Source organism: Oncorhynchus mykiss, chromosome 21 (assembly GCF_057628025.1).
Source record: "Oncorhynchus mykiss isolate SJ-2025 chromosome 21, ASM5762802v1, whole genome shotgun sequence".
NCBI lineage: Eukaryota > Metazoa > Chordata > Actinopteri > Salmoniformes > Salmonidae > Oncorhynchus > Oncorhynchus mykiss.
This window is the reverse complement of record NC_143042.1, coordinates 36,564,261-36,581,078: the sequence shown is the minus strand read 5'-3', so window position 1 is coordinate 36,581,078 and position 16,818 is coordinate 36,564,261. Positions and strand designations below refer to the sequence as shown.

The 16,818-nt window shown below is 45.3% G+C and overlaps 1 protein-coding gene across 1 annotated transcript; it reads right to left on the bottom strand.

The window, feature by feature from the left end:
- Window positions 1–287: 287 nt before the first annotated feature.
- Window positions 288–15,484, bottom strand: si:dkey-185m8.2 (uncharacterized). The gene is made up of 6 exons (XM_021577843.3): window positions 15,195–15,484; window positions 14,452–14,986; window positions 13,556–13,779; window positions 6,957–7,168; window positions 6,398–6,732; window positions 288–6,275 (listed from the first exon to the last, which is right to left on the bottom strand). The coding sequence occupies exons 1-6, from the start codon at window positions 15,244–15,246 to the stop codon at window positions 869–871; spliced, it is 6,765 nt and encodes a 2,254-aa protein (XP_021433518.3). The 5' UTR covers window positions 15,247–15,484; the 3' UTR covers window positions 288–868.
- Between the last annotated feature and the right edge of the window lie 1,334 nt (window positions 15,485–16,818).

The following is a 16,818-nucleotide window of genomic DNA, read 5'->3' as shown; positions in this document are numbered from 1 at the left end:
AAAGCGACTGAGAAAAACTGTAATGGGATTAGTTTTCCAAGTTATTCTTCTATTTTTATCAATGTGCCTGTTTTCACAAAGCATCTCAGTGTAGGAGTGTTGATCTAGGATCAGTTTTATCTTTTAAATCTCAATGAATAAGATTGCATGGACAAGGGGGGACCTAATCCTAGATCAGCACTCCAACTCTGCAATACTGTGGCCCTGGCCCACTATGACCCTGTATACATTAGCCCACTTCATATTTCACTTATGATGTCTCAATTAAACGTACTGGTGCTTGGACACATTTGAACTCATTTAATACAATTTATTATCAACATGTTGAACATCAGCATCTTGAAACACTCCATCTGCCCTCCACAGAAAGTGACACAAGATCTCTATCTTGTGGAGAAACTATGAACTCACATACTGTAAATCCAACTTTTTAACCTATAAGCAGTCTTATGGGTCATTCCGTGCGAAACTGGAACAAAAAAGACCACAGCATTTTGGATCTTTCTGAAATGTAATACATGAAAAAGTCCCTTTTGGAGCAAGCATGTTTGGTAAATGTTTGACATTTGTATGTAAAAGGATTGTCAAGGAACAATTCATTGAAGTTAGAATATTTGTGACATTTGTGAACGACTCATCTGTGATTTATTTTGCTTCTGTAGTTTGACTCTGTATTTGGTAACTGTAACATATCTCCTCATTAATGAATGATATTTTATATAAACAAATATTTAAAAAATACACATGAAATTAAACATCCCGCCATTGGCCTATTCGCAAAAATTTCAAACAACTGATTATTTCCCTCTCATATCATCCCAGTCCATCCTTTGTCTCTCCATTCATCTCTACTCATCCCAACGGTTTATCAGTCTCCATTACATTGATAGTTTCCTGCCACCATCTCCTCTATCTTCTCCATTAGCTCTGCTGTTTGAGAGTTGTTCTTCCTGCTGGCCAGAATATGGTATCTACCGCCGCATTGTCCCACGAGCCACTGGAGGTCCCCATTCCTCAATATGTGCTGCTCCGCACTCTCCCCTAAAGCTTCCCCCCACGTGAACAGCACCATAGTGCGACGCCAAATATCTTCCCCGAGCACACTCATATGGTGTTCCACCGCTCTCCGATACTTCTGTGTGAATGACAGGTAGGCTGGCAGGACCAGGAGGATCGCGTGGGGACCTGGGTGGGGACCTGGGTGGGACAGGGAAACATTATGGAAGATGTTCCGGAGCTGTGTTGGGTCTGTGGTGACGGAGGTGTTGCCGTCTGGTCCGTCACGCCACTTTAGCCCAAGTGGTTCTACCACACTGACCTGTCTTCCAGCGATTTGTCCCCGCCATGGCATCGAGATGGACTCACCTGGGTGTGAGGCCTCTCTGCCCAGGATTGTGTACCCTGCTGGGTGACGGGAGGACCAAGTCTCCCCTAACAGTACCAGCCTCAGCTCAGACCTTTGGATGTGCTTAGTGTTTTCTACACTGGGGCCTGGACTTGGAGTTAACTTTAAGTCTGAGATAACGTTTACATCTTCAATTTCCTTATAATTATCCTCCTCATCCTCCTCTTCACCCATTCTCCCCCTCTTTTTACATTCTTCCGCCCCCTCTTTCTCTTCTGGCGCTGCCATTCTTTCAAACTGACTGTTATTGTTTAAGATTGTAGACGAGGCACATTCCATCATCGTCTGATCTTCCCGGTCTGTGATGCTTCCACTCCTCTCTGGTTCTTTTCCCTGCAGTTCCCGTCCTTCTTTCTCCACCACTCCTACTTCCTGGTACATCATATGGGAATCCTCTATACCCTCTAGTGTCACATTATCACATCTTGTTGTCATGTCACAGACATCTCCTCCATGTGCTTCATGGCTTGGTATCAATCCGTTAGGCTCTCTGATCTCCACGTCATAATCTCTGCCATCCGGATCTTTTTCAAAATGGTTAACTTCTTGCTCCTTTCCCTCGAATCCATTATTCATATTCCTCTGTTCATGCTCTCTCCTCTCTAGTTCTGTTTCAAGTCTTTCTAGACGCTGCTCCCAATTCCTCAACTCTTGCATTTTGTCTTCAAAACCTTCCTCTCTGTTCCTTAGCTCTTGTTGATGGTTTTCCACCTCCCCCTTCAGCTTTTCCATGTCTTGGCTTCTGTTGCTCATATGTTTCCCTTGAATTTCTAACTCTGTTCTCCATTTCAGTAACTCTTGCTCTCCATTCTTCAAATGGTGTTCTCTGTTTTCAAGTCCTTGTTTGCTGTCTTTGATCTCTTTCTCTCTTTTTTCCAGAGCTTGTCTGTGCTTCTTTATTTCTTCCTCTCTATTCCCCAGGTGAAGCTCCCTTTTCTCAAGGTCTTGTTGTATATTTTCCAATTCTTCTTGTCTTTTGTCCATGTCGTGCTGCCGGTTGTTCATATCCTCTTCCTGGTTTTCCAACCCTTGTTCTCCACATCTCAAATCATGTTCTCTGGCCCTCAGTTCTGTCTCTCTTTTTTCCAGATCCTCTCTCTGGTTCTGATGTTCTGTCTTCCCACTCCCTTGTTCATTTTCCCTTTCATCCAGCTCTAGTTGACGGTTGTCCTGTTGTCGCTGCAGGTTTTCTAGATCCAGCTCTATTTTCTTAATATTTTCTTCCGAAGTCTTTAAATCATATTCTCTACTATCAAGTTGGTTCTTTCTGTTTTGCAGCTCTTTTTCTATTTTCTCCACTTCTTGCTCCTTGCTGCAGATGTTTTGTTCTTGGCTTTCAGACTCTTCTTCCTTTCTTTTCAAGCATTTTTCTCGGCTCCACAACTCCTGTTTCTGTTTTTCTTGTCCTTTCTGTCTTGTTTCTAGATCTTCCTCCCAGTTCTTTACTTCTCGTCTTCTACCTTCCAACTCTTCTTCTCTTTTCACTAGCTCTTCCTTTCTTTTCACAAGCTCTTCCTCTCCTTTCACAAGCTCTTCCTCTCTTTTCACTAGCTCTTCCTCTCTTTTCACTAGCTCTCCCTCTCTTTTCTCAAGTTCTTCCTCTTTTTTCACAAGCTCTTCCTCTCCTTTCACTAGCTCTCCCTCTCTTTTCTCAAGTTCTTCCTCTCCTTTCACTAGCATTTTCTCTCTATTCACTAGCTTTTCCTCTCCTTTCACTAGCTCTCCCTCTCTTTTCTCAAGTTCTTCCTCTCCTTTCACTAGCATTTTCTCTCTATTCACTAGCTTTTCCTCTCCTTTCACTAGCTGTTCCTGTCTTTTCACTAGCTTTTCCTCTTCTTTAACTTGCACTTCCTCTCTTTTGAATAGCTCTTCCTCTCTTTTCACTAGCTTTTCCTCTCCTTTCACTTGCTCTTCCTGTCTTTTCACTAGCCCTTCTTCTCCTTTTACTAGCTCTTCCTTTCCTTTCACTAGCTCTTCCTTTCTTTTCACTAGCTTTTCCTCTCCTTTCACTAATTCTTCTTCTCTTTTGAATAGCTCTTCCTCTCTTTTCAATAGCTCTTCTCCTCCTTTCACTAGATTTTCCTCTCTTTTCACTAGATCTTCCAGTCTTTTCACTAGCTCTTCCTCTCCTTTCACTAATTCTTCTTCTCTTTCAAATAGCTCATCCTTTCCTTTCACTAGCTCTTCCTCTCTTTTCATTAGCTCTTCCTCACCTTTCACTAATTCTTCTTCTCTTTTGAAGAGCTCTTCCTCTCCTTTCGCTAGATTTCCCTCTCTCTTCACTAGCTTTTCCTCTCCTTTTACTAGCACTTCCTCTCGTTTGACTAGCTCTTCCTCTCTTTTCACTCGTTCTTCCTCTCCTTTCACTAGCCCTTCCTGTCTTTTCAGTAGCTCTTCCTCTCTTTTCATTAGCTCTTCCTCTCCTTTCACTAATTCTTCTTCTCTTTTGAATAGCTCTTCCTCTCCTTGCGTTAGATTTTCCTCTCCTTTCACTAGCACTTCCTCTCTTTTCACTAGCACTTCCTCTCCTTTTACTAGCACTTCCTCTCTTTTCACTAACACTTCCTCTCTTTTCACTAGCACTTCCTCTCTTTTCACTAGCACTTCCTCTCTTTTCACTAGCTCTTCCTCTCCTTTCACTAGCTTTTCCTCTCCTTTCACTAGCGCTTCTTCTCCTTTTACTAGCTCTTCCTTTCCTTTCACTAGCTCTTTCCCTCTTTTCACTAGCCCTTCCTCTTCTTTCACTAGCTCTTTCCCTCTTTTCACTAGCCGTTCCTCTTCTTTCACTAGCTCTTTCCCTCTTTTCACTAGCCCTTCCTCTCCTTTCACTAGCACTTCTTCTCTTTTCACTAGCTCTGCATCTTTTGTCTCAAGTTCACGTCCTCTGTTATCCAGCACTTCTTTACTTCTTGCTTGTTCTCGCTCCTTCTCATCATACACTCTCCCCCGTTTCTCAAGCTCTTGCTCCTTTTCCTCAGCCGTCTGTTTCAGCTCATGCTGCCTTTCTCTCAGATTCTTCTCATAGCACCCTCTTATCTCCTCCACCTGTTTCTCTCTCACCTCCTCCCCTTCTTTCATATTCTCCAGCTCCTTCTGTCTCTGGTCGTTTGTCTGTTTCAACGCAGCAACCTCCAGGTTCCGCTCTTCCATAACATGGTGGATTTCCCCGTCTTTGTGTTTTAACTGCTCTTCATATCCACAGAGCAGCTCTCTGATGTCAGCCTCCCTGCTCTCCCTCTTGGTCCTCTGAACCCCCTGGTCCTCCTCGTACTCCTGACACTTCTTCCTGAGGTTGTCCATCTCTTTCTTCAATTTCACGTTCAGCTCCTGCAGTACCTCAACCTTCCCCTGGCTGTCCCTTAAGCATTCTGTCATGCCTGAAATGTTCCTTCTACTTTCTGCCTCCTTTTTCTGCAGTTGGCTGACAGCACTTTCGTGGTCTTCTAACATCAACCTCATCTCCTCTTCCTTCGTCTTGATTTCCTTTTCATGTTCCTGTATCATGTTCATCCTTTCCTTCTCCATCGTGGCAGTTAAGTTTTCCAGTTCTGTTTTTGTTTGTTTAATGGTTTGCCTTAAACGGACGAGTTCTCTCTTATTTTCCCCGTCCTTTTGTATTAAGTTGTTGAGCTCCACTTCTTTCCCTCGTAACTTGTCCATTGCCTCGGCATCTCTCCTACTTTTGTCCTCTGTGTGTTGCCGCTGCATTGCCACCACCTCAGACTCCTTCTGTTCATTGTTTTCTTTCAGCCGCTCAATTTCTTTTACGTTGTCAACAGATCTCGCCCTCACTTCCACAATCTCTTTTTCTTTCTCTGTAACCAATTGCTGTGCATCAGTTATTTCTTTATTTTTCTTTTCAATGATTTCTTTCAGCTTGCTCATCTCTTTCTTTTCCTTTTCATCTCTCTTTCTTTGCTCATCCCTCCTTTCTGTTTCCCTTGTCTCAGATAGCAGTCTCTCTCCTTCCATCTCTTCCGCTTTTTCATTCAGTTTTCTCTCCATCTCTTCCTCTTTTTCATGCAGTTTTCTCTCCATCTCTCCCTCTTTTTCATGCAGTTTTCTCTGCATCTCTTCCTCATACTGTAAAAGTCTCTCCTCATACAACTGTTTTGACTCATACATCTCGTTCTGTGACGTTTTTCCTCTTCCTATCCATTCCTCTTTTTCTTTTTCTTCCAGGGCTATCCTGTCTTTCAAATCCTCTGCTTCCCTCCTCCATTCCTGATGCTTTCCTCTAAACTCTTCCTCCCTCTCTTTTTTATCTCGTTCTTTCTCCCCGATGACACGCTCAAGGTCGAGCAGTTTCACTTGCTGCTCATCAACTCGTTCTTTCAGCTCGTCAATCTCTCTCTCTCTCTCCTCTAGCTTGATGACTATCTCCTCTCGCTCCCTGCTTCTCTGATTGAGCGCAGCGATGAATCTGTAGTTTTCCGCGCCCAGATCCTGAATCTCTCTCTCCTTATCCTCCGTCAGCCACCGAATCCTCTCCTCTAGTTCGCCCATTTCGTTCTTCCTCCCATCACTCCTTTTCTCCTCCTCCTCCTCCCCTCCATCCTCCTCTTTTTCCACGCCTGACTTCCCCGGAGATTTAACTTTCTTCTTCCGATCGAAAAACCAGCGGATGCTTTTGACCTCCCTCTCCCTCATCCTCTTGAGCTCCATCTCCTGACGCTGCATCTTGTCACCAACCTCTTTGAGACGCTGGTTGAATTTCTCGTTCCTCTGTCTGGTGAGGTCGCTGACCTCCTGCACTAGCGACGAGAAGGCCTCGCACCTGTTCCCGGCCACCATCTTCTCTACCTTCTCCAGCAGGCCAGACACCTGAGCGGCGTCCCCACGGCCATTCACATTACTGATGACGTGGTACCTGTCAAGTCAAGTTGCATTATCACAATGTCTCAATACGCCTTACAGAGGAAGATTACGAATTAAACATAGGAACAAGAAACAACAACAACCAAAACAGAGAGATAAGGACAGCAGACATACCTGCTCCCACACTTCTCCACCAGCCACTTAAGGTCCCTCCCTCCACTTTGGATGTGCTGCTCAATGCCCACCCCCTCCCTCAGCTGGTCCCCATGGGTGAACAGGAGGACAGCATGCCTCCAGACCTCTTCCCCCAGGAGCTCCAGGTGTTCTCTTACAGGTGTGGAACTGACCAGGGTGTCCACCCTCAGGGTGAGGAGCACAGCGTGGGGTCCCGGGGGACACAGGGACACGCTACCCCACACCATCTCCCGCTTTACCCTCTCTGGGGTGGGGCCTGCTACTCCACCTTCCCAACCGGGGGTGTCCACTACGGTGACCAGCCTCATGGCTACCTAAAAATGGCAAAATAAAATATACATTACTGTTGTGCTTGTCTCACAACACACTGATTCGCTTTTGTATTTTATTACGAGGACTGATTATGCTGATAGTGGATTTCTGAAGATAACTGTATGATATGTGGTTGTTTTTACCCATAGCATAGTTGAATACACTGACCGTTAGTCACTCTGAACATAGCGTTTAATAATGACTACAATGTAAATGTAAAAACGACCTCTGCCTGGCACCGGGCGCACTCCTCCGTCACTCTCCCTGTCTGGAAGAACCCTGCTCCTTCTCCACCTCCACCCAGTATGGTGTTCCCGGCCGAGCTCTTCCCCGTCTCTCTCTCTCCCAGGAGGACCAGTCTCAGCTCTGGGAGACGACGAGTACCCTTGGAGAATGGTTGTTTCCCATCCCAATCAGAGCCCTGGGATCCAGCGTCAGCTGTCAGGGAGAGGGGGCACAAGATTTCAGGGTTGGAATATTTAGTGGTTATCAGAGTGTACTGTATGTCACATCTGTTTAGGTACTCCTATTCGTTTAAGCTTATGTATCTCCCTAGGTCCTATTTTCCATAAGGATAGTAACATGACATAGATTGAAAAACATGATCAGAGGTTTTGAATTAAAGACAACAACATTTATCACACATCATTTTCGCTTTATGTTTTTTGATACAGTGTTACGCTGGTGAGGAAATATTCAAACTCAGAGAAGATAATCAAATGGGTCGTACTAAATAAACACAGCAAAAATAGAAACGTCCCTTTTTCAGGGCCCTGTCTTTCAAAGATAATTCGTAAAAATCCAAATAACTTCACAGATCTTCATAGTAAAGGGTTTAAACTCTGTTTCCCATGTTTGTTCAATGAACCATAAACAATTAATGAACATGCACCTGTGGAATGGTCGTTAAGACACTAACAGCTTACAGACGGTAGGCAATTAAGGTCACAGTTATGAAAACTTAGGACACTAAAAAGGCCTTTCTACTGACTCTGAAAAACACCAAAAGAAAGATGCCCAGGGTCCCTGCTGATCTGCATGAATGTGCCTTAGGCATGCTGCAAGGAGGCATGAGGACTGCAGGCGTGGTTTGTCGTCCTCTCGTTTACTTTTTGTATTTTTCATATTTTTGTAAATATTTACATTTATTTTCAATCTCTTTTCCATTTTTTAATTAAATATAACTTCTGGTAACCTGCCTCACCCAATGTGACATGGATCCGCTATTGTTTAGACCAGAACCTCCATCAGAAGCTAGCAGTCAGAAGCTAACCAGCTAATTAGCTACTAACATTTAGTCATTGTTAGCCACTGCTAGCGGCCTTCTGCACAGACACCAGCCAGTATCGGACTGTTTTCTCCACTACAAAGCCTGATTCCTGCCGTAAACCCTGGACCATTACTCCTGATCATCACAGCTAGCTAGCTGCCACCGAGTGACCCAGCCCTGAAGCTAGCCCTGAATCAGGCCCACCTCCCGGCCTACTCTGTGATCACTCGGCTACTCAGCCGATGGCTCCCGGACTCTACCCCAACACGGCTAGAATCCACTACTCCACTGGATCCTTGCCGTAAGCTCTGGACCTTTGCATCGGATCATCGCTGCTAGCTAGCTGCTACCAAGTGGCTATAGTGGCTAACGTCCCTGCCCCGAAGCTAGCACCAGTTAGCCGCAAGCCATAGCTGATGCCTGATGGACTGTTTATTAATCACGGTACTCTGTCAGCCCCAGCCTAGAACTCAGGCCCTGTGTGTAGTTAACCGACCCTTTCTGCCCATTCATCACCATTTTACCTGTTGTTGTTGTCTTAGCTGATTAGCGTTTGTTGTCTTACCCATTGTTGTCTTAGATAGCTCTCCCAATCAACACCTGTGATTGCTTTATGCCTCGCTTTATGTCTCTCTCAAATGTCAATATGCCTTGTACACTGTTGTTCAGGATAGTTATCATTGTTTTAGTTTACTGCAGAGCCCCTAGTCCCACTCAACATGCCTCAGATACCTCCTTCGTCCCACCTCCCACACACGTGGTGACCTCACCCAGCATAACTAGCCAGTCCAGAGATGCAACCTCTCATATCATCACTCGGTGCCTGGGTTTACCTCCACTGTACCCGCACCCCACCATACCCGTCTGTACATTATGCCCTGAATCTATTCTACCACGCCCAGAAATCTGCTCCTTTTATTCTCTGTCCCCGACTCACTAGGCAACCAGTTTTGATAGCCTTTAGCCATACCCTCATCCTACTCCCCTGTTCCTCGGGTGATGTGGATGTTAACCCAGGCCCTGCGTGTCCCCAGGCACTCTCATTTGTTGACTTCTGTAACCGTAAAAGCCTTGGCTTCAAGCATGTTAACATCAGAAGCCTCCTCCCTAAGTTTGTTTTACTCACTGCTTTAGCACACTCCGCCAACACTGATGTCCTTGCCATGTCTGAATCCTGGTTTAGGAAGGCCACCAATAATTCTGAGATTTCCATACCCAACTACAACATTTTCCATCAAGATAGAACTGCCAAAGGAGAGGAGTTGCAATCTACTCCAGAGATCTGTCATACTTTCCAGGTCTATGACCAAACAGTTTGAGCTTCTAATTAAAAAAATGAATCTCTCCAGAAATAAGTCTCTCACTGTTGCCACCTGTTATAAACCCCCCTCAGCTCCCAGCTGTGCCCTGGACACCATATGGGAATTGATTTCCCCCCATCTATTTTCAGAGTTTGTTCGGTTAGGTGACATAAACTGGGATATGCTTAACACCCCGGCAGTCCTACAATCTAAGTTAGATGCCCTCAAACTCACACAAATTATCAAGGAACCCCTATCATCCGCTATCATCCAGAAGTCGAAGTCAGTACAGGTGCATCAAAGCAGGGACTGAAAAACAGCTTCTATCTCAAGGCCATCAGACTGTTAAACAGACATCACTAATATTGAGTGGCTGCTGCCAACATACTGACTTAACTCCAGCCACTTTAATAATGGAAAAATTGAGGTAATAAATGTATCACTAGCCACTTTAAACAATGCCACTTTATATAATGTCTACATACCCTACAGTACTCATCTCATATGTATATACTGTACTCTATACCATCTGCTGCATCTTGCCATCTTGATGTAATGTATCACTAGCCACTTTAAACAATGCCACTTTTATATGTTTACATACCCTACATTACTCATCTCATATGTATATACTGTACTCTATACCATCTACTGCATCTTGCCTATGCCGTTCTATACCATCACTCATTCATATATTTTTTTATGTACATATTCTTATTAATTCCTTTACACTTGTGTGTATAAGGTAGTTGTTGTGAAATTGTTAGGTTAGATTACTCGTTGGATATTACTGCATTGTTGGAACTAGAAGCACAAGCATTTCGCTACACTCACATTAACATCTGCTAACCATGTGTATGTGACAAATAAAATTTGATTTGATTTCATTTGATTTGACTAGCATCGAATAGTCCCCGCGATATGCAACTTTTCAGGGAAGTCAAGAACTAATGCACTCAGTCAGTCAGGAAAGCAAAGGCTAGCTTTTTAAAACAGAAATCTGCATCCTGCATCCTCTAACTCCAAAAAGTTTTGGGACACTGTAAAGTCCATGGAGAATAAGAGCACCTCCTCCCAGCTGCCCACTGCCCTGAGGCTGGGTAACACTGTCACCACCGATAAATCCACGATAATTGAGAATTTCAATAAGCATTTCTCTACGGCTGGCCATGCTTTCCTCCTGGCTACCCCAACCCCGGCCAACAGCTCCGCACCCCCCGGGGCTACTTGCCCAAGCCTCCCCATCTTCTCCTTCACCCAAATCCAGATAGCAGATGTTCTGAAAGAGCTGCAAAACCTGGACTCGTACAAATCAGCTGGGCTAGACAATCTGGACCCTCTCTTTCTAAAATGATCCACCGCCATTGTTGCAACCTCTATTACCAGTCTGTTCAACCTCTCTTTTGTATTGTCCGAGATCCATAAAGATCGGAAATCTGCCGTGGTCATCCCCTTCTTCAAAGGGGGTGACACTCTAGACCCAAACTGTTATAGACCTATATCTATTCTGCCCTGCCTTTCTAAAGTCTTTGAAAGCTAAGTTAATAAACAGATCACTGACCATTTCGAATCCCACTGTACCTTCTCCGCTGTGCAATCCGGTTTTCGAGCTGGTCACTGGTGCACCTCAGCCACGCTCAAGGTACTAATCGATATCATAACCGCCATCGATAAAAGACAGTACTGTGCAGCTGTCTTCATCAACCTGGCCAAGGCGTTCAACTCTGTCAATCACCATATTCTTATCGGCAGACTCAACAGCCTTGGTTTCTCAAATGACTTGCCTTGCCAGGTTCACCAACTACTTCTCAGACAGAGTTCGGTGTGTCAAATTGGAGTGCCTGTTGTCCGGACCTCTGGCAGTCTCTATGGGGGTACTACAGGGTTCAATTCTCTGAAAATATCAACGATGTCGCTCTTGATGAGGGTGATTCCCTGATCCACCTCTACCCAGATGACACTATTCTGTAAGCATCTGGCCCTTCTTTGTACACTGTGTTAACTAACCTCCAAACAAGCTTCAGTTCCATACAACACTCCTTCCGTGGCCTCCAACAACTCTTAAATGCCAGTAAAACAAAATGCATGCTTTTCAACCGTTTGCTGCCCGCACCCACCCACCTGACTAGCTACAAATACCCAGGTGTCTGGCTAGACTGCAAACTCTCCTCCAACATCTCCAATCCAAAATGAAATCTAGAATTGGCTTCCTATTTCGCAACAAAGCCTGCTTCACTCATGCTGCCAAACATACCCTCGTAAAACTGACTATCCTACTGATCCTCAGTTATGTCACTTACAAAATAGCTTCCAATACTCTACTCAGCAAACTGAATGCAGTCCATCACAGTGCCATCCGTTTTGTCACCAAAGCCCCTTTTACCACCCAACACTGTGACCTGTATGCTCTAGTCGGCTGGCCCTTGCTACATATTCACCGCCAGACCCACTGGCTCCTGGTCATCTATAAGTCTATGCTAGGTAAAGCTCTGCCTTATCTCAGCTCACTGGTCACGATAACAATCCCCACCCATAGCACGCGCTCCAGCAGGTATATCTCACTGGTCATCCCCAAAGACAACACCTCCTTTGGCTGCCTTTCTTTCCAATTCTCTAATGCCAATGACTGGAATGAATTGCAAAAATTACAGAAGCTGGAGACTTATATAATCCCTCACTAACTTTAAACATCAGCTATCTGAGCAGCTAACTGATCGCTGCAGTTGTACATCGCCTATCTGTAAATAGCACACCCAATCTACCTTCCTCATCCCCATATTGTTTTTATTTACTTTTCTGCTCTTTTACACACCAGTATTTCTTCTTGCACATCACCATCTGCTCATCTATCACTCCAGTGTTAATTTGCTAAATTGTAATTACTTCGCTACTATGGCCTATTTATTGCCTTAATTCCTCACGCCATTTGCACACACTGTATGTAGACTTTCTTTTTTTCTATTGTGTTATTGACTGTACAGTTGTTTATTCCATGTGTAACTTTGTGCTGTTGTTTGTGTCGCACTGCTTTGCTTTATCTTGGCCAGGTCCCAGTTGTAAATGAGAACTTGCTCCCAACTAGCTTACCTGGTTAAATAAAGGTGAGAAATATATATATTTTTTAAATGTGGCCAGGGCAATAAATTGTGAGACGCCTAAGACAGGGCTACAGGGAAACCGGACAGCTGATCATCCTCGCAGTTGCAGACCACATGTAACAACACCTGCACAGGATCGGACATCACACCTGCAGGACAGGTACAGGATGGCAACAAAAACTGCCCGAGTTACACCAGGAACGCACAATCCCTCCATCAGTGCTCAGACTGTCCGCAATATGCTGAGAGGCTGGACTGAGGGCTTGTGGGCCTGTTGTAAGGCAGGTCCTTACCAGACATCACCGGCAAGAATGTCGCCTATGGGCACAAACCCACTGTTGCTGGACCAGACAGGACTGGCAAAAAGTGCTCTTCACTGATGAGTCGCGATTTTGTCTCACCAGGAGTGATGGTCGGATTCGCATTTATTGTTGTCGAAGGAATGAGCGCTACACCGGGGCCTGTACTCTGGAGCGGAATCGATTTGGAGGTGGAGCATCCGTCATGGTCTGGGGCGGTGTGTCACAGCATCATTGGACTGAGCTTGAGGTCATTGCAGGCAATCTCAACGCTGTGCGTTACAGGGAAGACATCCTCCTTCCCCATGTGGTACCCTTCCTGAAGGCTCATCCTGACATGACCCTCCAGCATGACAATGCCACCAGCCATACTGCTCGTTCTGTGCGTGATTTCCTGCAAGACAGGAATGTCAGTGTTCCGCCATGGCCAGCGAAGAGCCCGGATCTCAATCCCATTGAGCACCTCTGGGACCTGTTGGATCGGAGGGTGAGCGCTAGGGCCATGCCCCCCAGAAATGTCTGGGAACTTGAAGGTGCCTTGGTGGAAGAGTGGGGTAACATCTCACAGCAAGAACTGGCAAATCTGGTGCAGTCCATGAGGAGGAGATGCACTGCAGTTCTTAATGTAGCTGGTGGCCACACCAGATACTAACTGTTACTTTTTGTTCAGGGACACATTATTCCATTTCTGTTTGTCACATGTCTGTGGAACCTGTTCAGTTTATGTCTCAGTTGTTGAATCTTGTTATGTTCATTCAAATATTTACACGTCAAGTTTGCTGAAAATAAACGCAGTTGACAGTGAAACGACGTATCTTTCTTTACTGAGTTTACATAGACACTTTTAAGGAACTCACTCATAAGCACAGCTCGGATGGTACCCCTCTGAGTCTGGGCCTCCATCTGTCTCTGCCTCTTCCTCCGTTCCCTCGCTCTCCTCCTCCCGTCTGCCTCCAACCTCAGGAGGGCAGGATCTGCCCCAAAATGTCCTCCCTGGTTCTCCACCATCTCCACCATCTTCCTCAGTAGCTCCCTTACCTGAGTTCCATCTCCCCGGCTCCTATTGTCCAGGACATGGTACCTGGAAGACAACAAAACAGAAATAAAAACCTTGTTCTTGTTCTTGCCTGTCTTGCACTCAGATAGCTTTTTTTTACGTAGACAATTTTACTTGGGATATATGTTGTGATATGTGGATGTTTTGCCTACAGTACCTTCCTTTGAATGATTGATCATCAGTGCATCAAGCTATCAAATATATTGATAAAGCCCTTTTTTGCATCAGCACTTGTGACAAAGTGCTTATACAGAAACCGAGCCTAAAACCCCAGAGAGCAAGCAATGCAGATGTAGAAGCACGGTGGCTAAGAAAAACTCCCTGGACAGGTAGGAACCTAGGAAGAAACCTAGAGAGGAACCAGGGTCTGAGGGGTGGCCAGTCATCTTCTGGCTGTGCCGGGTGGAGATTATAAGAGTACATGGCCATTAAGGCCAGATTGTTCTTCAAGCTGTTCAAACGTTCATAGATTTCAGCAGGGTCAAATAATAATCACAGTGGTTATAGAGGTCGCAAAATGTCAGCACCTCAGGAATAAATGTCATTTGGCTTTTCATAGTCGATAAGAGCGTCTGCTAAACTAAATTACTTGTATGTTAAAGTCCGTTGCAGATTAAATGTGGTAATAAAAAGTGAATGTACACTCCTCCAAGATAACAATATCAAGCAAAAAATGCCAATATTTTAATTTCATACCTGTTCCCACACCTCCGTAGCAGCTGCTGGAAGGCAGCCCCACCCGTCAGGATCCTCTGCTCCATGGGCACCACACCCAGCTCGTCCCCCCTGGTGAACAGCAACATGGTATGGTCCAACACCCCTTCCCCCAGAGACTCCAGGTGCTCCTCTATTTGCTTCCTGTAGGACTCGGTTACCGAGGCGCAGGAACGTATCACTAGCAGGATAACGTGAGGTCCAGGGGAGCAGAGGGACATGCTGCGCAACGTCTCTCTCCGGACCCAGTCGGGGGTGCTGTTGAGCGGGTAGTACCATTCCCAGCCAGGGGTGTCTACCACGGTGACTCGTCTCCTGGTTAGATCGGCTCGCTTTTTCGAGCACTCCTCGGTTGGTCTGCCGCTCTCAAACCCCCCTATTCCTCCCAGGATGGTATTGGCTGCAGAGCTCTTCCCTGTTCCTTTCCTTCCCAGCAGGACTAGCCTAAGTTCTGGAAGAGGGGGAGCACTAGTTGAGGGGTTCACCTCTCTCTGCATAACACCTTGCATACTCTCATCTGTAAAGAAAGAGAGAGAATTGTATTGTACCTCCATAGTGTGACCATAAATTGAGTGACAGAATGCAGAACTGTGCCTGCTGTGACATCAGTTATTTAGTCGATGACTTTTCAAATATTGATGTTTTTTTAGCGCCTAAATCAAACAGATTCAAGCTCTAGTCAAAGTAATCATGTACCATCTACAGTAGTTTCATAAAGAACTTACCACCACCAGTTGAGACCGAAAAGGGAGGGTACCCTTCGCCCTGTGACTCCATCTCTTTTCTTTCTTTCTTTCTCTCTCTCTCTTCTTTCTCTCGTTCCTCTTGCTCTTTTCTTTGGTTGCAGCCTCTCTTTTATAGGAAGGCTTTATTCATGAGCAAAGAGCTACTCCTTCAGTCTCGGTCAACAATGCAGAGTCATAATCATTTTCTAAAGGCATCGCACAGAGCCGGTTGAATGACAATGTACAAGACACAGAACATAGCGGAACACAGAATGTGGAACTTTCAAGTCACATGACCCACCTGTGGTTTTTTTGAAGCACGCTCATTCTACAACACAGGAAGTAGAGAGCAGGGGATGTTTGCCTTCTTGTGAAGTCAGACCACATTTAGAGCTGGGTGGCGAGATAGAGAAACAGTGCTTTGTGGTAAGTGATGCTGTGCTCCTCTGTAGCTCACACTGCCCTGTATTAGCATTTTGGTTTAATTGTACCCTCTACGGGGTTTCAAAACTACATTCTTTTTGACGTCACTGTATAATTATTTGTACTTGAATGAACAAGGACTGTATGGAGAGAATTCTGTTAACTGGGGTGTAATCATTAGTCCAAACAGTTTCGTTTTGCAACTAAAACAAGAGTTTCTATTAGACAAATTTGGGTAAGTCCCTCTCCAGTTCATTCCGTTTGTTTCCATTTAAGAAACGTTTTGCAACAGAATCGGCGGAATGAATACACCCCATGTGCCCTAAGAACACAGACAGTAGGCAGGTTTCCATTGACCCAGTTGTATTCGACAAAAGTAATGTCAACAAAAAATGTGATTGTGACATGTGTAATGGAAACGGCAGATATAGGATTTTTATTTTTAAAGATCGACAACATTTTTATCCATTCGACAGGGGTCGATTTTATTTAGTCAAACTTTCTTTATTGTAGGAAAGGTTCAAGTTCATCGGCGTACACATCACTGACAATCTGAAATGGTCCACCCACACAGACAGTGTGGTGAAGAAGGTGCAACAGCACCTCTTCAACCTCAGGAGGCTGAAGAAATTGGCCCTAAGACCCTCACAAACTTTTACAGATGCACAATTGAGAGCATCCTGTCAGGCTGTATCACCGCCTGGTACGGCAACTGCATCGCCTGCAACCGTAGTGCTCTCCAGATGGTGGTGCGGTCTACCCAACACATCACCAGGGGCACACTGCCTACCCTCCAGGACACCTACAGCACCCGATGTCACAGGAAGGCCAAAAAGATCATAAAGGACATCAACAACCCGAGCCACTGCCTGTTCACCCTGCTATCATCCAGAAGTCAAGGTCAGTACAGGTGCATCAAAGCTGGGAAAAACAACTTCTATCTCAAGGCCATCAGACTTTAAAAAATATATTTATGGCCTTCCTTCCGGTGCTGTACGTGTCCTGGAGGGCAGGCAGTGTGCCCCTGGTGATGCGTTGGACCACCCTCTGGAGAGCACTACGGTTTCAGGCGATGCAGTTGATACAGCCCGACAGGATGCTCTCAATTGTGCATCTGTAAAAGTTTGTGAGGGTTTTAGGTGACAAGCCAGATTTCCTTAGCCTCCTGAGGCTCTGTTGCGCCATCTTCACCACACAGTCT

Excerpts from the sequence above, each read along its gene's own strand:
- si:dkey-185m8.2 (XM_021577843.3), bottom strand. The coding sequence starts at position 15,246 with ATGGAGTCACAGGGCGAAGGGTACCCTCCCTTTTCGGTCTCAACTGGT. Across the intron at positions 7,169-13,555 it reads CATCCGAGCTGTGCTTATGA|CTGACGCTGGATCCCAGGGC; the intron begins GTGAGTTCCTTA and ends TCTCCCTGACAG. Across the intron at positions 6,276-6,397 it reads GTGGAGAAGTGTGGGAGCAG|GTACCACGTCATCAGTAATG; the intron begins GTATGTCTGCTG and ends TTGACTTGACAG.